Source organism: Rana temporaria, chromosome 2, assembly GCF_905171775.1.
Source record: "Rana temporaria chromosome 2, aRanTem1.1, whole genome shotgun sequence".
NCBI classification, from domain to species: domain Eukaryota; kingdom Metazoa; phylum Chordata; class Amphibia; order Anura; family Ranidae; genus Rana; species Rana temporaria.
The window spans coordinates 94581507-94606605 of record NC_053490.1 but is presented as its reverse complement, the minus strand read 5'-3'; the positions used below and the strand labels follow the sequence as shown (position 1 = coordinate 94606605).

General features: G+C 47.1%; 1 protein-coding gene across 1 annotated transcript in view; it reads left to right on the top strand.

The window, feature by feature from the left end:
- Positions 1-25099, top strand: part of LOC120929247 (protein mono-ADP-ribosyltransferase PARP4-like) — a 136873-nt gene that overhangs the window by 97945 nt on the left and 13829 nt on the right. The window contains exons 7-8 of the mRNA XM_040340555.1: positions 10893-10952; positions 16807-16860. Of these exons, the coding sequence (XP_040196489.1) occupies positions 10893-10952; positions 16807-16860 (114 nt within the window). The remainder of the gene's footprint in view (positions 1-10892; positions 10953-16806; positions 16861-25099) is intronic.

Sequence of the window (25099 nt, the reverse complement as noted above, 5' to 3'; positions counted from 1 at the left end):
AAAAATGCATGGTGCCTACAGTGAAACATGGTGGTGACAGTGTTCTTCTCTGGGGCTGCATAAGTGCTGCTGGTGTCGGAGAGCTGCATTTCATTGATGGTATCATGAATTCACAGATGTACTGCTCTATATTGAAAGAGAAGATGCTACCATCACTCTGTACTCTTGGTCGTTGTGCGCTTTTCCAACATGACAATGATCCAAAACACACATCAAAGGCCACTGTTGCATTTCTGAAGAAGAACAGGGTGAAAGTGATTTAGTGGCCAAGTATGTCTCCTTATCTGAATCCAATCGAACACCTATGGGGAATTATCAGGATACAAGTTCAGCAGCACGCTCCATCCAGCATCCAGGCTATGAAATAGGTTGTTGTTGAAGAATGGAAGAAGATGGATGTCGCATTATGTCACCAACTTGTTCATTATGCCTAGAAGACTTGGTGCTGTCCTTACAAATCATGGAGGTCATACAAAATACTAGATGTAGTAGTTTTTGTTGTGGGGTATATTCATTTTTGCATCAACTAATTTGAGTAAAACGGTTATATTATTAACAGCACTTTCATGTAATGAGCTAAACAAATGTTCTATAAAACTCTATTGTCAAAATTTTAGAAATTGTTCTTGTGTTCATTGAGATATTGATTAACACGCAGATATACGTCTGCAGCATGGCACGGGCAAGCAAAAAGACGTATATATACGTCCCTATTAAGAAGCCGGCATTGTGGACGCACGGCCGCCCGCTGGGAGCTCCGTGACTCCGACCGCGGGTCCCGCAGACTCGATGTCCGCGGGCATACCCGCAATTGTGTCATGGTGAGGAAGAAGGGGGAAATGCTTATGTAAACAAGCATTTCCCCAGTCTTCCTAGTGACAGGACAGTGTACACCGCTTCCTGTAATCGGAAACTGTGATCACTGTCATGTCACACATAGCCCATCCCCCTACAGTTAGAACACATGCCTAGGCACACTTAACCCCTTTAGCGCCACCTAGTGGTTAACCCCTTCACTGCCAGTGTCGTTTTCACAGTAATCAGTGCATTTTTATAGCACTGATCGGTGTAAAAATGACAATGGTCCCAAAAATATGTTAAAAGTGCCTGATGTGTCCACCATAAATTCGCAGTCACGATACAAATCACAGATCGCTGCCATTACTAGTAAAAAAAAAATTATAATAATAAAAATGCCATAATTCTATCCCCTATTTTGTAGACGCTATAACTTTTGCGCAAACCAATCAATATACGCTTAATAGGTATCGGCCTAAACTGAGGGAATTTTTTTTTATATATATTTTTGGGGGATATTTATTATAGCAAAAAGTAAAAAAAATATATATTTTTTTTAAATTGTAGCTCTATTTTTGTTTATAGCGCATAAAATAAAAACCGCAGAGGTGATCAATTACCACCAAAATAAAGCTCTATTTGTGGGGAAAAAAAGGACGTCAAATGTTTGGGAGCCACATTGCACGACCGCGCAATTGTCAGTTAAAGCGACGCAGTGCCGAATCGCAAAAAGTGGCCTGGTCTTTGACCAGCAAAATGGTCCGGGGCTTAGGTGGTTAAAATCGTACTTTTCAAAAGGCATGTACGCTGAGCACTGTAGGTTAATACAGTTTTTATTTTTATATTAGTTAGTTTTGGAGTGCAGCTCTCATATATAACTTAACCACTTACAGACCGCCTGCCGCAGGAATACGTTGCTACTTTGAAGAGGAATACCGTTGTTAAGGTAGCAGCTTGCTATCATAACCCCGTTATCCTCTTCTTCAGCGGGCGGTCCACTTCAAGATAAAAGTGGTTCCTGCGGCGGATTCGCCACAAGATCATTTTATTGGCGGCAGGAGAGGGGCCCCCCTCCCGCCGCTCTCCGGTGCCCTCCGCCGCTTACCGAAGTAAGCGGCAGCTGTGGAGGCGATCCGGTCCTGTCCCTGGCTGGGTATGGAGACGAGTGAGGGGAAGATGGCCAACACTCGTCTCCATATCACTGCAGGGTGGAAGCGATGTCAACGTCAGTTTCGCCAATAGCTCTTAAAGGGACTTTTTTTTTTCAAATGGCATAAAAAAAAAAAAAGAATTATTGCATTTTTGTCTAAATATAAAATCCTAGGTCTTTTTTTACCCCTCATGCTTTTTTTTCTATTACAAGGGATGTTTACAAAAAATAAATAATTTTTAAAGCACCCTGTCCCGACAAGCTTGCACGCAGAAGGTAGCGCATACGTGAGCAGCGCCCGCATATGAAAACATTGTTCAAACCACACATGTGATGTATCGCCACGATCGTTAGAGTGAGAGCAATAATTCTAGCCCTAGACCTCCTCTGTAACTCAAAACATGCAACCTATAGAATTTCTTAGACGTCGCCTATGGAGAGTTTTAGAGTTTATTGCTTTTCAACATATTAACACAACACATACAATTGTCAGATGTCCATAACATAAAATGATACACTGCAATACACACTGTCTAAAACACTGTATGAAGCGTGCCCAACGCAAATTCAAACAAGTCGCCGCCCTTACTAGGCAACCAACGATATGTTATACAGAAGAGCAATGAGGGCCAGTGAAATAAAAGCTATTAGCACAACATCTGACCACTAGAAAAGAGAAGAAAAAAAAATAGGTATAAAGAGAAGAAGAGAAATGATGAAGAGAAGGAGGGGGGAAGAGAAAGGTGGACCGAGCAGACTACGACATGTCATCCTGAAAAATATAAGTAGTTCGAACATCAGGGCTGGCTCCGAGGCGTTAATGACATCATGCGCATGGAGAAAATGCTGGCCTTAGATAATGACACTTACGATAAATTTAAGACCTTATGGCTCTTATGGAACGATTACTCTACCTCAGATTCCTTGAAGGCATTACTGACAGAGACCCAGGGGAGGGGTAGTAGTAGTTTTCCAAAATTGGGGGATAAGCTGCCTTGCGGCTGACAGAAAGAAGCGTAACAAGGTGCCTTTCTGGGAAGCTATGAAGCCAGGTAGCATGGACAGTAAAGCTATTTCCAGCGAGTGTGTCAGGGGCCGATCATAGAGCCTGCTGTATATGGCAAAAACCTATATGGCTGAATGGCCGCACACTTCCACCAAATATGGAGATAGCTACCGTCTGTCGAGCCGCATCTCCAACACAAACTGGGTACAGCCGGAAACTATGGAGATTTTTAAGGGTAAAAGTTTGTTGTCATTCCATGAGCTGGCGCAACTTTGAAGCGTGACATGTTGGGTATCAATTTACTCAGCGTAACATTATCTTTCACAATATGAAAAAAAAAAAATGGGCTAGCTGTTTTATTAAAAAAAAGTGTTTGTTTGTTTTTTTCAAAAAAAAAGTGCGCTTGTAAGACCACTGTGCAAATACAGTTTAACAAAAAGTATTGCAACAACCGCCATTAAATTCTATAGGGTGTTAGAGAAAAAAAATATAGAATGTTTGGGGGTTCTAGTAATTTTCTAGTAAAAAAAATGTTTTTAACTTTTAAACACCAAATCTCAGAAAGAGACCCGGTCCTTAAGTGGTTAATTTATCTATATATAATATCACACAAGTTGTCATCAGCAACAGAATTGTTTGTGTACATTAATGTAAAAAAAAAAAAGAAATGCATGAAGATGAAAAATGATTAATCTATAATACCCAGCTCAAGGAAAAAAAATCATTAGTCCACAACATGAAGTGAATGTACCTCTTTAACTGCTTGCCGACCAGCCGCCGCAGTTATACGGCGGCAGGTCGGCTCCCCTGCGCGAGAGCCCGTAGCTATAAGTCGGCTCTTGCGCAGGCCACTAGGGCAGGCCGCTCGCCCCCGACTCCCGTGTGCGTGCCCGGCAGGCGCGATCGCTCGTTACAGAGCGAGGACCGGGAGCTGTGTGTGTAAACACACAGCCTCCCGGTCCTGTCGGGGAGAGAAATGCTGATCTTCTGTTCATACAATGTATGAACAGAAGATTAGTAATTTCCCCTAGTGAGGCCACCCCCCCTACAGTTAGAACGCACCCAGGGAACATACTTAACCCCTTCCCTGCCCCCTAGTGTTAACCCCTTCACTGCCAGTGGCATTTTTATAGTAATCCAATGCATTTTTATAGCACTGATCGCTGTAAAAATGTCAATGGTCCCAAAAATGTGTCAAAAGTGTCCGAAGTGTCCGCCATAATGTCGCAGTACCGGAAAAAAAACGCTGATCGCCACCATTACTAGTAAAAAAAAAAATATTAATAAAAATGTCATAAAAATACCCCCTATTTTTTAAACGCTATAACTTTTGCGTAAACCAATCAATAAATGATTATTGCTATTTTTTTTTACGAAAAAAAAAAGTTTTTTTATATATTTTTGGGGGATATTTATTATAGCAAAAAGTAAAAAAATATAATTTTTTTCAAAATTGTCGCTCTTTTTTTGTTTATAGCGCAAAAACTAAAAACCGCAGAGGTGATCAAATACCACCAAAATAAAGCTCTATTTGTGGCGAAAAAAGGACGCCAATTTTGTTTGGGAGCCACGTCGCACAAACGCTCAATTATTAGTTAAAGCGACGCAGTGCCGAATCGCAAAAAGTGCTCTGGTCTTTGACCAGCAATATGGTCCGGGGGTTAAGTGGTTAAAATATGTGCAGCCTCTACAATGTATTGATATTTAATTGCAGTTACCTTGATGACACTAGTTTGCCACTGCTGCTCAAGATTGCTCATTACATTGTTCACACAAACCAAAGGCTGCCTGCAATTGCAACCAAAATCAATGGAGGAACTGCCTTTGTGTTTGAAAAGTGATTCAGGGAGTGATCAGTTCCTGAACCTGGAATGAGTTTGTGATGCTTCTATTTACTGATATTTTGCATGGCACAGCGCATTATACAGAGGCACCCTCCGGACCAGGCCGCACCTGCACCTAACCAACGGAAGTAGTGATGCTGCTGTCATAACTCCTGTCAGGCTATGGCAGTGGAGCCGGGGGAAACTTCCAGTGGCTTCAAGACCCAGCAGGCAAATTGATTGGCTGGTGTCTCTGAGCCAGATCCAGAGAGTTCCGAATCCTAGCTATGCAATCGAACAGGAGCAAACACACTGGAGTGACAATGTTATCAAGGCTAATGCAGCTTGTAGATCGTGTTGTCTTACTATAGAAGTTTAAAGACACTTTAATTGTTGAGCAGGAGGTTGTGACTTGAATAACCATCAAAATGTTACATTGCCCTAGATATAGCAATGGAAGCAGGGATGGACTGGCCATCTGGACTACAGGGAGTTTCCCGGTGGGCCGATGGCTCAGTGGGCCGGCTTCAGTGACAGCGGACCGCCGCCCCCTCCGCTCCTCTGTCTACCCCTCTCCACAGCTTTCACCTCCTCTCCCTCCCCGCAGCGTTTGCCTCCTCTCCCTCCCCGCAGCGTTCACCTCCTCTCCCTCCCCGCAGCGTTCACCTCGTCTCCCTCCCCACAGGGTTCACCTCGTCTCCCTCCCCACAGGGTTCACCTCCTCTACCTCCCCACAGGGTTCACCTCCTCTACCTCCCCACAGGGTTCACCTCCTCTCCCTCCCCGCAGCGTTTACCATCTCTCCCTCCCCGCAGCGTTCACCTCCTCTCCCTCCCCGCAGCGTTCACCTCCTCTTCCTCCCCGCAGCGTTCACCTCCTCTCCCTCCCCGCAGTGTTCACCATCTCTCCCTCCCCGCAGTGTTCACCATCTCTCCCTCCCCGCAGCGTTCACCATCTCTCCCTCCCCACAGCGCTCACCTCCTCTCCCTCCCCGCAGGGTTCACCTCCTCTCCCTCCCCGCAGGGTTCACCATCTCTCCCTCCCTGCAGGGTTCACCATCTCTCCCTCCCCGCAGGGTTCACCTCCTCTCCCTCCCCGCAGGGTTCACTTCCTCTCCCTCCCCGCAGCTTTCACCTCCTCTCCCTCCCCCAGCGTTCACCTCCTCCCCCTCCCCGCAGCGCTCACCACCTCTCCCTCCCCGCAGCGTTAACCTCCTCTCTCTCCCCGCAGTGTTCATCTCCTCTCCCTCCCCGCAGCATCATGTAATAAGGTAGAATGGCTAGTGAAGGGGAAGGGGGGCTTGGGTGGCCATCAGGGTTGGCCAACCAGGGGGGGAGGGTTTGTCTGGCCGCCCACATTAGAGAAACCTGTCAGTGGGCCGAACTGGATGAAGTCCAGGGCCAAATTTGTGTCCCAGTCCAGCCCTGAATGGAAGTAGCTATTTTTAGCAAAACCAGCTGTTACAGCCCAAGTATAAACTGCCATTTCTATAGCTGTACTCCAGTTACAATTAATTCAGCTCTGTAGTCATTAATGCATCATTAAGGACCCATTAACTCTAGTGGGCACATATTATAGTGTGGTTAACATATGTTCTATGGTGTGCGTTGTGTACCTGTACTACCTGTGTTTTTTTTCTTGAATGGAGAAAAAGATAAATTGTGGCCCAGATTCTCGTAGAATGGCGTAAATGTCGGCGGGCGTAGCGTATCTCATTTACGTTACGCCGCCGCAAGTTTTACAGGCAAGTGCTTTATTCACAAAGCACTTGCGTGTAAAGTTGCGGCGGTGTAGTGTAAATCACCCGGCGCAAGCCAGCCTAATTCAAATTAGGCGGGTAGGGGGCGTGTAACATTTAAATTAAGCGCATTCCCGCGCCGAACGTACTGCGCATGCGCCGTCCAAAAAATATCCCAGGGTGCATAGCTCCAAATGACGTCGCAAGGACATCATTGGTTTCGACGTGAACGTAAATGGCGTCCAGCCCCATTCACGTTCGACTTACGCAAACGACGTAAATTTATAAATTTTGACGCGGGAACGACGGCCATACTTAACATTAGTTGCCCCCTAGCAGGGGCAACTTTACGCTGGAAAAACCTAACGTAAACGTTGTAACTTCACTAAGTCGGCCGCGCGTACGTTCGGGAATTCGCGTATCTAGCTAATCTGCATACTCGACGGGGAAAATGACTGAGGCGACACCTAGCGGACAAAAAAAAAATTGCATTTAAGATCCGACAGCGTAAGAGCCTTATGCCTGTCGGATCTAATGGATATCTATGAGTAACTGATTCTAAGAATCAGTCGCATAGATACGACGGCCCAGATTAGGACTTACGACAGCGTACATGGCGTTGCGCCGTCATTAAGCCCTTTGAGAATCTGGGCCTGTATCATTTTCTCCTGGCTAGAGGAAAACATTGTAAGCAAAACTAGTGTGTGTAAGGCCCTGTACACACGAGGGGATCTCCGCTGGAAACGGTCCGCCGGACCGTTTCCAGCGGAGATTCCTCCTCCGGATTTGGATCCGATGGCTTGTACTCACCATCGGATCAAAATCCGCGCGGAATTCATCCGCGGTGACGTGTCGCGCCGTCGCAGCGATGACGTGCGCGACGCTGGAAGGTAAGTACTTCCACGCATGCGTCGAATCATTACGACGCATGCGAGGGAGGGGAGCGGACGGATTGATCCGGTGAGTCTGTACAGACCACCGGATCAATCCGCTGGACCCGATTCAAGCGGATAAATTTCTTCGCATGCTAAGAAATTTATATCCGCTTGAAATCGATCGGGCCGAGAAATCTCCGCGGATAAATATCCGCTAGGCCGTACAGACGACCGGATTTATCCGCTGGAACTGATCCGCGGATCAATCCCAGCGGATAGATCCGGTCGTGTGTACGGGGCCTAAGAAAAAATTTAAATAAAGATAAAAAAGGTCTGTGTTAGGGCTAGGGTCATGGTCAAATGTCATGCTCAGGGTTAAAATTCAGAGTTTAAAAAGAAAACAGCAAACTGTGCATGATTGTTTCTGGGCACTACTACAGGTACAAACAACAAATATACACATATGCTGTACCACTGCAACTGGCAGGAGAATTTTTTGGGGAGTTGTTTGGTGGTGCCCCATGGTAATAGCAAGAATTATACAGCTACTTTTTTTTTAATTATATTTTTTTACCTATATTGTGCCAGTTTACCTTTGATAATGAAAAATATAAGATATTTATTACTATTTACAACTAAAGGAAAGCCCGGTTTGTCATAGAAAAAAACAAGGTATAATTCACCTGCATACACTTAGTAATGTTGATTATATATACAGTTTTACTAACACTCATCAGACTTTACCAAACGGTGCTTAGGCATTAGAATTTGTTTTACCTCCATCATGAAGGGGTTAAAGAACATTGGGGGTTATCCTCAAAAGAGATACTCCGACTTAAGTGCTGTTCGGTCTGTGTGTAACTTTGGAAACAATCCTCAAAAGGCTTTTTCCAAAGTTAGACAGAAGATCCGGCATGTGTAATTGAATTACACTGCCTAATTTTAGGATGCAGTACCGCATCCGCCGCTGGGGGCATTTCGAGTCGAAATGCCGTTGCTAGTATGCAAATTAGCACTTAAGGCGATCCACAAAGCTTTCTAGCTTCCTTTTTGCGCCGTAAGTGTTATTTTGCAAGTGTAAAATTAGGGCTCGTTTTACAAAGTGTAAAGTTAGTCACACCTTGTAAAGGCCCATTCCAGCCACGGCATTTGGTATGCTTTCCCGAGGGAGAACTCCACGTCAATTTGTAAAAAACAAAACCGGCATGGGTTCCCCCCCAGGAGCATACCAGGCCCTTAGGTCTGGTATGGGTTGTAAGGGGACCCCCCCTACGCCGAAAAATCGACGTAGGGGGTCCCCTACAATCCATACCAGACCCGTATCCAAAGCACGCTACCCGGCCAGCCAGGAAGGGAGTGGGGACGAGCGAGCGCCCCCCCCCCTCCTGAGCCGTGCCAGGCCGCGTGCCCTCAACATGGGGGGGTTGGGTGCTCTGGGGCAGGGGGGCGCACTGCGGGCCCCCCCACCCCAGAGCACCCTGTCCCCATGTTGATGAGGACAGGACCTCTTCCCGACAACCCTTGCCATTGGTTGTCGGGGTATGCGGGCGGAGGCTTATCGGAATCTGGGAGTCCCCTTTAATAAGGGGGCCCCCAGATACCGGCCCCCCACCCTAAGTGAATGGATATGGGGTACATCGTACCCCTATCCATTCACCTGGAGGCAAAAAGTAAAAGTTAATAAACACACAACACAAGGCTTTTTAAAATATTTTATTATTCTGCTCCGGACGCCCCCCCTGTCTTCGTTATTAGCTCAATTACCAGGGGGGGCTTCTTCTTCCACTCTCCGGGGGTCTTCCGCTCTCCGGGGGGGCTTCTCCGGACTCCGGGGGGGCTTCTCCGGACTCCGGGGGGCTTCTTCCATCTTCTCCCCTCTTCCGCTCTTGACTCGGCGAACCCCGGTTCTTCTGCAGCTCTCCGGTGCCTTCTTCTTCAGCGCTGGCTGCCTGCTATGTTTGTGTGTTAGCTCGATTTCAAACAGGCAGCCGGCGCGGTCTTCTGTGGCGTCAGGGTCTTCTGGTCTTCTGTTCTTCCGATGTTGCCTCGTCGCCTGTTGTCGCTGTAATGATGGAAGCGCGCCTTGCATCACATTTATATAGGCATCACCGTCCCATCATGCCCCGGCAGGTACCCACGTGGTGGGTGCCTACCCACGTGCACCCACCACGTGGGTACCTACCGGAGCATGATGGGACGGTGATGCCTATATAAATGTGATGCAAGGCGCGCTTCCATCATTACAGCGACAACAGGCGACGAGGCAACATCGGAAGAACAGAAGACCAGAAGACCCTGACGCCACAGAAGACCGCGCCGGCTGCCTGTTTGAAATCGAGCTAACACACAAACATAGCAGGCAGCCAGCGCTGAAGAAGAAGGCACCGGAGAGCTGCAGAAGAACCGGGGTTCGCCGAGTCAAGAGCGGAAGAGGGGAGAAGATGGAAGAAGCCCCCCGGAGTCCGGAGAAGCCCCCCCGGAGTCCGGAGAAGCCCCCCCGGAGAGCGGAAGACCCCCGGAGAGTGGAAGAAGAAGCCCCCCCTGGTAATTGAGCTAATAACGAAGACAGGGGGGGCGTCCGGAGCAGAATAATAAAATATTTTAAAAAGCCTTGTGTTGTGTGTTTATTAACTTTTACTTTTTGCCTCCAGGTGAATGGATAGGGGTACGATGTACCCCATATCCATTCACTTAGGGTGGGGGGCCGGTATCTGGGGGCCCCCTTATTAAAGGGGACTCCCAGATTCCGATAAGCCTCCGCCCGCATACCCCGACAACCAATGGCAAGGGTTGTCGGGAAGAGGTCCTGTCCTCATCAACATGGGGACAGGGTGCTCTGGGGTGGGGGGGCCCGCAGTGCGCCCCCCTGCCCCAGAGCACCCAACCCCCCCATGTTGAGGGCACGCGGCCTGGCACGGCTCAGGAGGGGGGGGCGCTCGCTCGTCCCCACTCCTTTCCTGGCCGGCCGGGTAGCGTGCTTTGGATACGGGTCTGGTATGGATTGTAGGGGGACCCCCTACGTAAATTTTTCGGCGTGGGGGGGTCTCCTTACAACCCATGCCAGACCTAAGGGCCTGGTATGCTCCTGGGGGGGGAACCCATGCCGTTTTTTTCTTTGAAAATTGGCATGGAGTTCTCCCTCAGGAATGCATGCCGCTGTCATTTTTTTTTCCCCGACGCAACTTTAAGCCGTCGCGATCCTCAAAAACTCGGCGTAACGTAACTTCGCGCATGCGCAGTACGGCCGGCGCGGGAGCGCGCCTCATTTAAATGGGACTCGCCCCATTTGAATAGGAACGCCTTGCGCCGGCGGAATTTTAGTTACACAGCCTGAAATTTCTAGATAAGTGCTTTGTGGATCAGGCACTTAGGTAGAAACTTTAAGGCAGTGTAACTTAAATTGGATTTTTTAAGTTACGTCAGGTTTTTGTGGATCTGGCCCATATTGTCTACAGAAATGATTACATAGTAAAAAAAATAATATTTTTTTCATCTGTAACAGCTTCAAAAGAAGAAAATGAAATGTATGAAATTATACGATTTTGGAGTTCCAAAGCAAAGAGTAAGTATGTTCTGACCGTTCTGCTTTTCAGGCCCTGTGGAGTGGCGGGTGTAAACGGAATGTCTGTTTACACCCGCCAACATCCGATGCTCTAAAAACAAACAAAATGTTTCTGAAATGTCTATAGCATTAGTTTGTGTTTCAGATACATTTTATTTGAATTTGCTGCCTTTGGAAAGTGATTTGTAAAGTTTGTCGAATGTCTGTATTTTTTTCCTCTTTATGTGGAGGGGACGGGGCAAGGTAAAGAGTCTTGCCAAAACTGTAGGATCTCAAATGATGAGATCGAATGTGCTAAAACACAGAGATCCAACAAAGAAAATCCTCTCCTGTTAGTCCTCTGCACACCACCTCAATGAAAACCGGACTGTGGGAGTATGGGATATGTCTTGAGTGTGGATAATCTGCCTCTGGGTCGTCAAATCTTCTCAATGGACCCGGGCTTATGGAATAAGGGATCTCTTTGTTTTTGTTTTTTCACTTGATTTTTGTGATCACTGGTTGGACACTTTGTTATTTTAGAAAGAGATTATTTCTCTTTTTTATAGTTACCCAATTTTTTTATTGAATTCTCACGTTTAATTTATATATATTTTTATATATTGTTTATAAGATTCATGGACACTTAACATCAGTGGTTTTATTGGGTAACACGCTCACATTTCTTTACATTTTGCTTTAGTTTTAGTATTCTACCTATTTGAGCAGAAGCACTTTCAGTTTATACATCACATTTCTCTTTCGTTCATGGACGGACACAGCCTTAATCTTGACAAAGTGGGTATTAGCCTTCATTCAGGAGTCACTAGGCAGAAACTTATAGAAAGTGTTAAACACATCACACACCGTACAGTGGGCGGTCCCTCTGGGTATAACCCCTCTCTCTGCATCTCGCAGATCAGTTTTTTTTCGGCCTAGCTAAGGAGAAGACATGGCTCCCTTCAGGCCCATAGGCCTGGAGATTTATTCCAAATTTAATTTTTTATTATTTTTTTGTTCCTGTGATCTACCTTACACAGCCGACTGGGTGACAGGCTGGGTCCCAGATCCTTGTAGTCTCCCCAGTTACGGGCATCAAGCGTGTGCCGACCGTAGCTATGTGCTGGGTCGTCCACGACATGCTCGTCGCTCTACGGGTGGCCAGTGAGCTACACGGTTCAGGGCAAGCATATGACCGGTCTATAGGGCCGAGTCGCAGCGGCCGGGCCGACAGTCGCCTCAGTAACCATGCGGAAGATGGTCTGTCTGCAGAATCCACGCAGGAAGGGTAAGTAGTAATCCCCTGTTTTGGCAGGAGGACATAGCTGGACATTCCCGGGGAGGTCGAGTTGGGTTCCCATCCTTCCTTTCCTCCCTCCCTTCCCTCCTCCCTGGGCTCTCTGAGCTAGGCTGGCTGCTGGGGCCGGGGGTTCATCTGGGGGGCTCCACCTGTGAGGGAACTGCGCTGTACGTCCTCTTACAAATGCTATGAGCTGCCATGAAAAGTTTGCTTACTTGTGTGTTGCCCTCTATGCGGTCGGCGGCCATTTTGCCTATGCTCCACGCTGTGTTTGGCCTCTATCTGCTAATCGGCAGCCATTTTTCCTGTGGTCCACGTTGGGTTTGGCCTCTATCTGCTAATCGGTGGCCATTTTGCCTGTGGTCCATGCTGTGCTCTGGTCCACGCTGTGTTTTTGCCTCTACCTGCCGCTCGGCGGCCATGTTCTTGTGGCCTGCGGCATTGTTTGGCCTCTATCTGCCGCTCTCTGGCCATTTTCTTGCGGTCCATGCCGTATCACATAATTTAAACGGCACAAGCTTGCAGACACACGCTGCGGAGTGGCCAGACTGACACAGACAGCTGACAAGGAAGCAGCTCAAGTAGGAAGCGGACTGCAGCCGTACTATACTGTTCAAGGGTGGTGAGTCCTCCGGGGGGGAACCCCTCATCTCTCTCGCAGCTAGGAGGGTGGGTTGTTGTACCTTGACTTGGAGTCTGCGTGGGTCAGCATGGCGTCAGAAGCAGACGCCTTTTCCCCTGAAACACCTGAGCTAGCAATTGATGCCCCTGCACCCGATGTATCAGACGCTATGTCGGCAATCCTAGATGCTTTTGTTGCCGAGGTGGAAGCGGTGTGTGGGAAAACGGGGGGTAAAAACACCCCCTCCCCCTGCCATCTTCTGGGGACAACTCGGATGCGGAGCCAGGTCCAGCTACGGCTCATGACCCTGGCTCTGACATATCTAAGGGTGCGGACCAAGATCGGCCAGACAGTGAGGATGAATCCAGATCCGGGTCAGCACATGAAAAGGCTCTGGTAAATGATCTTATCACCGAAGTGCGAGATACTCTAAAAATAGAGGAGTCTAGGGAAGCAACAGAGGAGTCAACAAGCCCACGTAAACAAATCCACGTCCGCATGAAGGTTTGCCCCCACCCATCTCTCGAGTGGGGGGACGTCTTCGCGAATTTGTGACCCGATGGACATCGCAGATCTCCGATCGGTGGGTTTGCAAAGTAGTTTCTTCAGGGTACAAGATAGAGTTTCTCTCTTGCCCACCAAACAGATTTTTTCCCTCCAACCTCCAGCTTCAGCCGACCCGTCGAGAAGCCCTGTATGGGGCGGTTCAGGACTTGCTGAGACGCGGAGTAATCATTCCTATCCCAGTACAGGAATGATTTCAGGGGTTTTACTCAAACCTGTTCATAGTACCAAAGAAGGAGGGCGTTCGTCCAATCCTGGGTCTCGGAGCCCTCAATTGCTTTGTGAAGGTACAAGGATTCCAGATGGAGTCGGTTCGCTCTGTTTTTGCTGCCCTCCATCCGGGGGATTTTTTGGCATCCTTGGACATCAGGGACGCATACTTTCATGTCCCCATATGCACCAAGCATCAGAGATGTCTGCGCTTTGCGTTCGGGGAAGACCACTACCAATTTGTGGCTCTCCCCTTTGGCCTGGCATCGGCACCAAGGTGCTCGCCCCGATTCTGGCCCTACTAAGACAGCGTGGCATCGCTATTGTGGGCTACTTGGACGATCTTCTTCTGTGGACCACTTCAAGCTCAGAATTAGAGGTAAACGTGTCTGTAACCTGTCAGACCCTCTGAAAATGTAGTTCGGTGCTGAACACTCAGAAGTCAGTATTGGTGCTGACTCAACGCATAGTGTATCTGGGGTTGATTCTGTACTCCTCAGAGGCAAAAGTTTTTCTCCCTATGGAAAGGTTGCAGACTCTTCGGGCTGCGGTGCGGCAGTTGACATCCCAAAGATGGTCGTCGCTCCGCTTTTGCATGCGAGTCCTGGGCCTCATAGTAGCTTCCTTCGAGGCAGTACCGTGTGCTCAATTTCACACTCGAGTGTTGCAGAAGAAAGTTCTGTCCAGATGGGACAAGTGCTCATTGTCCCTGGATTGTCAAATCCGGGTGAGCGACCTAGTCATAACATCCCTGGTTTGGTGGCTGACATCACCGGCACTTCTGTCCGGGAAGTCTTTACTTCCTTTTCACTGGATGGTGGTCACGACGGATGCCAGCCTTACCGGTTGGGGGGGGGGGGGGGAGTCTGGGAGGTCCAGTCAGCCCAGGTCATTGGACTCAGTCGGACAACGCCACGGCGGTGATGTATGTCAACCACCAAGGAGGAACAAGAAGCTTGGCTGCAGCGTCAGAGGTCGCCCACATTCTAAGGTGGGCAGAAAGGAGCATACCTGCCCTGTCGGCCATATACATTCTGGGTGTGGAAAACTGGCAGGCGGACTACCCGAGTCGCCAGAGGCTGGACCAAGGAGAATGGTCTCTGCACCCGGATGTGTTTCAGCTCCTTTGCCTAAGATGGGGCACGCCAGACATAGATGTCCTGGCGTCTCGACTCAATCGGAAGGTATTGAGGTTTGTGGCCAGGTCAAGAGACCCAGGGGCAGATGCAACAGATGCGTTGGTGGCACCGTGGAGTCAGTACCGGCTAATCTATGCCTTCCCTCCCCTGAAGCTCAATCCTCATCTGCTTCGCAGAGTGGAGGCAGAGGGGATCCCAATGATCCTATTTGCTCTGGACTGGCCTCTGCATCCTTGGTACACTGATCTAGTGCGTCTAGTAGCAGACGTCCCGTGGCGTCTACCACTGAGAGAAGACCTGCTGTCGTAAGGTCCCATATTTCATCCTGCTTCATAGTCGCTGGCTTTAACGGCGTGGCTATTGAAAGCCAGGTGCTAAGAGACCAGGGCCTGTCGGATTCAGTGATTTCTACCATGAGGGCTCGGAAGCTATCCTCCTGGAAGATTTACCATCGCACTTGGAAGGCCATTTTTGAGGAAATGAGGTGGATTCCGTGTACGTTCTTTGGTTTCCAGAGTCCTGCTGTTCCTACAGCTGGGGGTAGACCAAAAGCTTGCCTTAAATACGATTTAAGGGGCAGATTTCTGCCCTGACTGTCTTTTTTCAACAACACCCGGTGCTGGGGAGTATGTTTGTACAGGGGGTTTGGCATGTGGCCCCCCCGGTCCATCCTCCACTACCTCCGTGGGACTTAAATCTGGTCCTCTCGGTGCTTCAGAAGCCACCGTTTGAGAACATTAGGGAAATTCCCTTGTTGACACTTTCTCAGAAAGTGGTCTTTTTGGTGGCTGTTACGTCAGTTAGACTAGTTTTTGAGCTGGCAGCCTGGTCATGCAAGGCTCCTTATCTGATCTTCCACAAGGATAAGGTGGTGCTGCGTCCGCAGCTTTCCTTTCTTCCTAAGGTTGTTTTGGCCTTCCATCTCAATGAGGACATTGTACTTCCATTATATGTCCTCGTATGTCGCTTCCTAAGGAGGCGGCGTTGCATTCCTTGGACGTTGTCCGAGCTCTGAGAGTATACTTGTCTGCTACTGCTTCGTTCCAGAGGTCAGACTCACTGTTTGTTTCGGTGGCTGGTCCCAAGAAGGGCCTGGCGGTCTCATTGGCCACCATATCGAGGTGGGTCAGACGGATCGTGATTCAGGCTTACGCCATAAAAGGTCAGGCGCCCCCCTTTCCTGTCACGGTGCATTCGACCATTTTTAAAAGTTAAAAATATTGCATTCGAAAGGTCAGGCGCCCACCTTTCCTGTCACGGTGCATTCGACCAGGTGCCTCTTGGGCTTTCCGACATCAAGTGTCGGTTTCCCAGGTATGTAAGGCGGCGACTTGGTTGTCCGATTACACTTTTACTAAATTCTACAAGGTTGATGTAAGTGCGTCTTTCGGATGCTTCTTTCGGCCGCAAAGTTTTGCAGGTGGCTGTTTAGAGTATGCAACTCCTCAAGTTGAGGAGCTGTTTTGTTTTGGGGTAAAGTTTATTTTTATGCAGTTCCCACCCCTCGTTTTTTGACACTGCTTTGGGACGTCCCACTTTGTCAAGATTAAGGCTGTGTCTGTCCATGAACGAAAGAGAAAATAGGATTTTTGTACTCACTGTAAAATCCTTTTCTCTGAGTTCATGGACGGACACAGCACCCACCCCTCCTTTTTATGTTTGTACTGCTTTTTGACGAACTGATCTGCGAGATGCAGAGAGAGGGGTTATACCCAGAGGAACCGCCACCTGGGCAGTACTATATGGTGCGTGATGTGTTTAACACTTTCTATAAATTTCTGCCTAGTCACTCCTGAATGAAGGCTAATACCCACTGTGTCAAGATTAAGGCTGTGTCTGTCCATGAACTCAGAGAAAAGGATTTTATGGTGAGTACAAAAATCCTATTTTTTAGGAGAAGCAGAAATATATTTACTTACCACATATTTGTCCCAATACTTTTGACAATATAGTATTAAGAGTATATTTTAGAAGAATTTTGTAAGAAACATGTGTTTAGAAATCTGCACATTAACATTGTATATCTTGTTTGTATTTTAGCGTTCAGATTTAGCTGATCTCTCCTGGTCATCCTTCTCTCCACTGCAGTATCCGGTAATGTCTCTTTCAATTTCACAAAGTAGTATCTATATTATATAAAAATGATTATAAGAAAGGCAGAATTGAAATATCAGTTTAAAAAAAATGCATTGATAATCCTGTTAATTATTAGGCATGGTACAGTTGTTAACTACATATCATTCCCAGCTGCCATGTATCTTGCTATAGGTAAACATGTTTGGGAGCACAGGCAGGTTGCATGAGTTTCCATAAGCCTGTTCTTTACCTCTGTTTAACCACTTAAGGTCCGCCTAACGCCAATATACGTTGGCAGAATGGCACGGCTGGGCACAGGCACGTACAGGTACGTCGCCTTTAGGAGCCCAGCCGTGGGTCGCGCGCCACCGGCGCACGCAGGCAACCCAGTCCAAAGCTCTGTGACTGTGCCCCCAGCGCCCGCAGATCGGTCACAGGAGCTGAAGAACAGGGAGAGGTGTGTGTGTAAACACACCTTCCCCATTCTTCACTGTGGAAATGTCAGTGATCGTCTGTTCCCTGATATAGGGAATGACAATCACCGACGTCACACGTCCAGTCCCGCCCCCCCTACAGTTAGAAACACACACGAGGTCACACCTAACCCCTACAGCGCCCCCTAGTGGTCAACTTCTAAACTGCAATTGTCATTTTCACAGTAATCAGTGCATTTTTATAGCACTTTTCGCTGTGAAAATGACAATGGTCCCATAAATGTGTCAAAATTGTCCAATGTGTCCGCCATAATGTCACAGTCACGAAAAAAATCGTTGATCACCGCCATTAGTAGTAAAAAAAAAAAATTATTCATAAAAATACCATAAAACTATCCCCTATTTTGCAAACGCTATCAATTTTGCGCAAACCAATTCATAAACGCTTATTGCGATTTATTTTATTTTTTTAAACAAAAAATGGTAGAAGAATACGTATCGGCCTAAACTGAGAAAAAACAATGTTTCTTAATATCTTTTTTGGGGATATTTATTATAGCAAAAAGTTAAAAATATTGCATTTTTTTCAAAATTGTCGCTCTATTTGTTTATAGCGCAAAAAAAAAAAAAACGCAGAGGTGATCAAATACCACCAAAAGAAAGTTCTATTCTTGTTTGGGAGCAGCCATGTCAGTTAAAGCGACGCAGTGCCGAATCGCAAAGACTGGCCAGGTCCTTAACCTGCATAATGGTCCGGGTCTTAAGTGGTTAAAGGGAACCTGTCACATAAGGAAGTACATTTACCTGAGGACACCTTGAGCACCTGTTTAGTGTTTAATTTAACTGCCTGTTGACTGACAGTTCACCAGGAGCATTGCAATGGTTCTCATAAGGACAGCCCAGGGTGCATGTTGACCCATCCAATGGCATCTAGGCATAGTTGAATGCTGAAGCACTATATGCAGGGCCACTGATAGGGGGGGACCACCAGCCCTCCTGTAAGGGGCCCGGTAAAACACGGGGGCCCGGACAGCAGAGGGAATGCTTGTGATCGAATGGAGGGGCAATTACAGAATTACTTCCCGCACCGATCCCCCTCCCTGTTCTGCCTTCTTCTGATCCCCCCTCTGTGCCCCTGTCACTGTGTTTCCCCCCCCCCCCCCCACGGCACTGCTGGTTTACCTGTCTCATAAAAAAATAACAAATTATAAAATAAAATACATTTTAATACATTTTAACATTCTTTAAAACATTATATAAAAAAAAAAGTTCTCTGTTATGTTTGTGTCCGCTAATAATGATTTTAGTGCATTTTGTTTGTGAAAATATTGTTTTGATATATTTTTGGGGGGGGCCCTGTCAGGTAGGCTGTACTGGACCCTGTGATTTCTAACAGCAGCCCTGACTATATGACTGTCTGCAGATGTCTTTCAGCAGTTGTTAAGCCTCAATAAATTTGCTTTAGGCATGACAGGTAAAGAAGTATAGCTTGCACACTTTCAAAACAGTCCTAATGCCAACATATCTCTGGGAAAACAATGAAGATAATGTGAGTGCTTCTACTGTAAAAAAATGTGGGGAAAAAAATTGCGCTAGTTAGAGAAATTTAGACCATGTAGCAGCCAGCACACAAACAAAGTCAAGTATAAACAGAAAACAATAAGTGCAGCGCTAAAGTTGATATTGAGTGGAAAAATGTTGCCAAAATCACATATCATTGGAAGTGAGAACAACAGAGGACTGTGAGGAATGTGAATGGGAATTCACTCAGCATGGGGGCAATGCTTGTAATGAGTCCATGTGTGTATAACCTAACAGGTGAATGGAAACACCGACCAGGTGCAATGAACAATGAAAAGTTCAATGAACAAATGGAAACAGTTCATAGGTATGCTTCCCAGTGGAAGGATAAAACACTTCAAACGTAATGCTGGTTCAGATAAAGAAAGTAGCAGTCATGGCTTGTCTGTAACAATCTTCAGAAAATCATAAAGAGGGTGGATACTCTTACCAGCTACGGTGGACTTGCATGTTAGTACTAACATCAAGTCGGATATACAGCATGGTGGTCACAGCGGACCCTGGGCTCTGTACGGATGGATCTGTGGGATGGTCTCTCCAACTGGAACGATGGAACCGATCTTGTCAGATACCTCTCTCAGGAACAGAAACCCAAATGGACAGGGCTGATGACTCATGGATCAACACAGCATGTGTGGAAAGGAAAAAAAATGCTCCAATGGTGCAGGTCAAAAAAAACCGTGAAGGCTTTATTTGTAAAAAAATTAAACAATAAAATCACGTGAATAGTTATAAAAGGCAGTATGGGGTACTAAGCATGTTACCCGACTAGTTTCGGCTCTAAGCCATCAACAGGGGCATGTATCTGTACCCCCACACTGCTAAATTTATATGTACCAAACAATCCAAAGCTCCTCCCCAGGGAGGGAGGAGACAGGAAGTTAAACAATCATGGTAATGCATGGCATAAGCTGATGCGTATTTTACATATGCAAAACATGTCATACAAGTATACATCATAAAACCATTAAATAAAAATGCACATATGTAGCACAAAAATATAAAAAATGGCTTGCAGAGGGTAAAATTTGACTTATACCAACTATTTGTGTAGCAAACCATTTATCACAGTATATGTTAAAACATGTCAATGCTGAGTGTCCAACTGGAAGCTGCAATCCGCCGCCAGCCATAACACATCACCCCTTCTGGAAGAAGCACACACTCTCCAGCACCAACATATATAAAAAAACGCACAGAAGCCCAGAACTTGAGCTAACACAATACACAGCTCCTGGAAATCAATCCGGAGCATGTATCAGTGTACAGGGGACACCCTACATGATTGGAGGACAACGGAGAAGGCTAGGGGGCGGGGCCGGTGACGCGAACCGATAAACGTCCAATCGCTGTCATCAGCCACAGCGGCGCCCCCAGGTCAGGTCCGTATACTGAAGACTAATGGAGGGGGAGGGCCCCAAATCGCAAACCTATTAACAGAGAGGATCGTCGATGACTGACAAGCATCAGCGATCCGACGTGAGGTGCAGAGAACGGGCGCGGTGACGACGAATCGACAGCACGGCCGCCCACTGAACTACCGCCGACACCACGTGCGCTCGTCATGTGACATAAACACCATCAGTCTAGGGAAATGAACAAAAGCTCCGGACGTACAGCGAATTACGTGATAACGTCATAATCGGAGAGCCAATCAAATGGGTGTATCAACAGCCGAGGGCTAATAGAGACAATTCAGCTCTGGGGGACACTCGAAGGGTAGGATGGCAAAACATTGATGCAAGAAACAAAAAATGGTTTGAAAATAATCTGTGTCAGTAGACATCCAAATAAACACAGTGAGAGTGCCTTGATGGAAATCATATTTGATGGTGAAACTTTATATTAGATATTCGGTGCACATCAGAATAGGACATGGATGTCACAACAGCCCAATGAATGGACGCACGTCAAAAATAATTTGTGTCAGTGGGCATCCAAATAAAAACGATGAAAGTGCCTAGATGGACTACATGTTTAATGGTGAAACTTAATATTAGATATTCAGTGCACACCAGAATCAGACATGGACGTCACAAAGGCCCAATAGAGGGACGCATGTCGAAACCGGGGGGCACTGAAATCTGTGGCTTTTGAGATAACCTTTTCAAAAAAAGGAGAAACATGATACTTAGGAGCTCACGCCCGGTTGATGAAACAGTTGACATCCCAGTCAACGTTCATGCCGTGGGGCGTGTAGCTCCTAAGTTCATGTATCCAGAAGGTCTCTAAGCGGGAGACCCCCTCACACAGGAGTCACCCCGCCAATGAGGCACAAATTTATCGATAACTTGGAAAGAGGTACCCCTAGGATCTTTCGCATGGCATTCCAAGTAGTGTCTGGAGACTGTGTGCTTGGGGCAGCCCTTCCTAATCTTACCCAAATGCTCATTCACTCGAATGGCAAAGTTGCGAATGGTTCGGCCCACGTATTGCAACTTGCAGGGACATGTAATCAGGTACACTATATAGCTAGTGAAACATGTAGTAAAATGCTTCATCTGATACGTGCGGTTGGTTACAGTGGAAACAAAAGTATCCGTCCTCCGTCGGCCCAAAACATTGACAATGCATGGGTTGCACTTCCGACAGGGATGGTAACCTTTAGTTTCTGGAAAAAATACAACTTTTTTTGGTGGATCTATGACATTGGGTGCAATTTCACTTTGTACGGATTTTGCTCCCCTGAAAATTACACCTGCCCTTTCAGGTAAGGAGGGTCCTAGAATCTTGTCACTACGGAGGACCTTCCAGTGTCTATTGAGTATTTTCTTTATGTCATTATGTTGTACAGAAAAATCAGTGAAGAAGGACCATTTAAACCTATCGTCCCTATCTTTCTTGGGTTTGTCCATAAGCAAAGAAGACCTTTCAAGGTTAGAAAACAGTGTTAATAGCCTCGTCCAAATCATGAGTTCTGTATCCTTTATCCAAGAATCTCTTTTTTAAAATCTGGCACTGAGAATCAAAATCTTCCCTCCTGGTACAATTTCTCTTCATACGAAGGAATTGACCCTGAGGGACAGATCGCAGCCATTGATGGTAATGGCAGCTATCGACCGGAATATAGCCATTCCGGTCAGTTGGCTTAAAGTAAGTCTTAAACTCGAAGTGACCATCAATTGCCAAGATCTCTAGATCTAAAAAGTGGATCGAGGTGGAACTGGCTTCGTATGACAAAACGATACCACGATCGTTGTCATTAAGGAAGGACATGAAGGAGTCAAGAGACTCCCTCGTGCCCTTCCAAAGGAGGAGGATGTCGTCGATATAACGCGCCCAGAGAACCAGTTCGGGTCTAGGTCTACGTAAGGTATCGACGACATCCTCCTCCCACTGGGCCATGAAAAGATTGGCGAGGCTGGGGGCATATTTGGCCCCCATCGCCACGCCTTTGACTTGGGAAAAAAACTGCCCCTGAAACCAGAAGTAGTTGTGCTTTGTGGCGAAGTTCAGTAACTCCATAACAAAGTTCCTCTGGATCACAGAAAGGGAAGAGTTACGTGTAAGGAACAGTTCCACCGCGGCCAGGCCCAATTGATGGGAAATACATGTATATAAGGCGGAAACGTCAGCCGTCACAACAATATTTCACCCTCATAATGGACAGACTCAAGTAATTTAATAGTGTCCTTAGTATCCCTCAGATATGAGGGAACCGATTTTACAAGAGGCTGAAGATAGAAATCTATATACCTGCCGATACGCGATGTCACTGAGTCAATCCCGCTGACGATGGGTCGCCCAGGGGGATTGACAACGTCCTTATGGACCTTCGGCAGGTAATAGATGACCGGAATACGCGGTGCCAAAGGGACTAGGTATTCTGCTTCCTTTTTGTTTAGGATGTTGAGGGCTGAACCTTCTTTAATTAAGGCTGTTAAGGCCTTTTTGTATTTGGAGGTGGGATCTCCAGGGAGGATGATATATGTGGTGTTGTCACCCAGCAATCTATTCATCTCCTGGAGGTACGCTTCTTTGTCCAATATCACCATTCCCCCGCCTTTGTCGGCTGGGCGAATGATGATATTTTTCTTGGCACAGAGGGTCTGTAGACCCGCTTGTATAGTAGGATCTTGATGGATTCTCTTTTTGGGTAGCTTGTCTAAATCGTTCAAAACCAAACTGCGGAACACGTTGACAGAGTGGGCTGTGTTAGCCGCAGGGTTGAATAAAGAGGGATTGGACAAGCCAGAGTGTATGGTCGCTACATTCAAGGTAGAGTTAGAAGTGACAGAGTGTGTGGTCACTGCATGTGAGGTAGAGTTGAGTATGACGGGGGGGGGAATGGCTGACGACGTCAAAGTTCCACCCTGTTGAATAGTGTCCTTAGTATCCCTCAGATATGAGGGAACCGATTTTACAAGAGGCTGAAGATAGAAATCTATATACCTGCCGATACGCGATGTCACTGAGTCAATCCCGCTGACGATGGGTCGCCCAGGGGGATTGACAACGTCCTTATGGACCTTCGGCAGGTAATAGATGACCGGAATACGCGGTGCCAAAGGGACTAGGTATTCTGCTTCCTTTTTGTTTAGGATGTTGAGGGCTGAACCTTCTTTAATTAAGGCTGTTAAGGCCTTTTTGTATTTGGAGGTGGGATCTCCAGGGAGGATGATATATGTGGTGTTGTCACCCAGCAATCTATTCATCTCCTGGAGGTACGCTTCTTTGTCCAATATCACCATTCCCCCGCCTTTGTCGGCTGGGCGAATGATGATATTTTTCTTGGCACAGAGGGTCTGTAGACCCGCTTGTATAGTAGGATCTTGATGGATTCTCTTTTTGGGTAGCTTGTCTAAATCGTTCAAAACCAAACTGCGGAACACGTTGACAGAGTGGGCTGTGTTAGCCGCAGGGTTGAATAAAGAGGGATTGGACAAGCCAGAGTGTATGGTCGCTACATTCAAGGTAGAGTTAGAAGTGACAGAGTGTGTGGTCACTGCATGTGAGGTAGAGTTGAGTATGACGGGGGGGGGAATGGCTGACGACGTCAAAGTTCCACCCTGTTGGGTGGACATAGATTGGGATAAAAAGTGTCTCTGTATATTTTTATCCCAATCTATCCCAATCTATGTCCACCCAACAGGGTGGAACTTTGACGTCGTCAGCCATTCCCCCCCCCCGTCATACTCAACTCTACCTCACATGCAGTGACCACACACTCTGTCACTTCTAACTCTACCTTGAATGTAGCGACCATACACTCTGGCTTGTCCAATCCCTCTTTATTCAACCCTGCGGCTAACACAGCCCACTCTGTCAACGTGTTCCGCAGTTTGGTTTGAACGATTTAGACAAGCTACCCAAAAAGAGAATCCATCAAGATCCTACTATACAAGCGGGTCTACAGACCCTCTGTGCCAAGAAAAATATCATCATTCGCCCAGCCGACAAAGGCGGGGGAATGGTGATATTGGACAAAGAAGCGTACCTCCAGGAGATGAATAGATTGCTGGGTGACAACACCACATATATCATCCTCCCTGGAGATCCCACCTCCAAATACAAAAAGGCCTTAACAGCCTTAATTAAAGAAGGTTCAGCCCTCAACATCCTAAACAAAAAGGAAGCAGAATACCTAGTCCCTTTGGCACCGCGTATTCCGGTCATCTATTACCTGCCGAAGGTCCATAAGGACGTTGTCAATCCCCCTGGGCGACCCATCGTCAGCGGGATTGACTCAGTGACATCGCGTATCGGCAGGTATATAGATTTCTATCTTCAGCCTCTTGTAAAATCGGTTCCCTCATATCTGAGGGATACTAAGGACACTATTAAATTACTTGAGTCTGTCCATTATGAGGGTGAAATATTGTTGGTGACGGCTGACGTTTCCGCCTTATATACATGTATTTCCCATCAATTGGGCCTGGCCGCGGTGGAACTGTTCCTTACACGTAACTCTTCCCTTTCTGTGATCCAGAGGAACTTTGTTATGGAGTTACTGAACTTCGCCACAAAGCACAACTACTTCTGGTTTCAGGGGCAGTTTTTTTCCCAAGTCAAAGGCGTGGCGATGGGGGCCAAATATGCCCCCAGCCTCGCCAATCTTTTCATGGCCCAGTGGGAGGAGGATGTCGTCGATACCTTACGTAGACCTAGACCCGAACTGGTTCTCTGGGCGCGTTATATCGACGACATCCTCCTCCTTTGGAAGGGCACGAGGGAGTCTCTTGACTCCTTCATGTCCTTCCTTAATGACAACGATCGTGGTATCGTTTTGTCATACGAAGCCA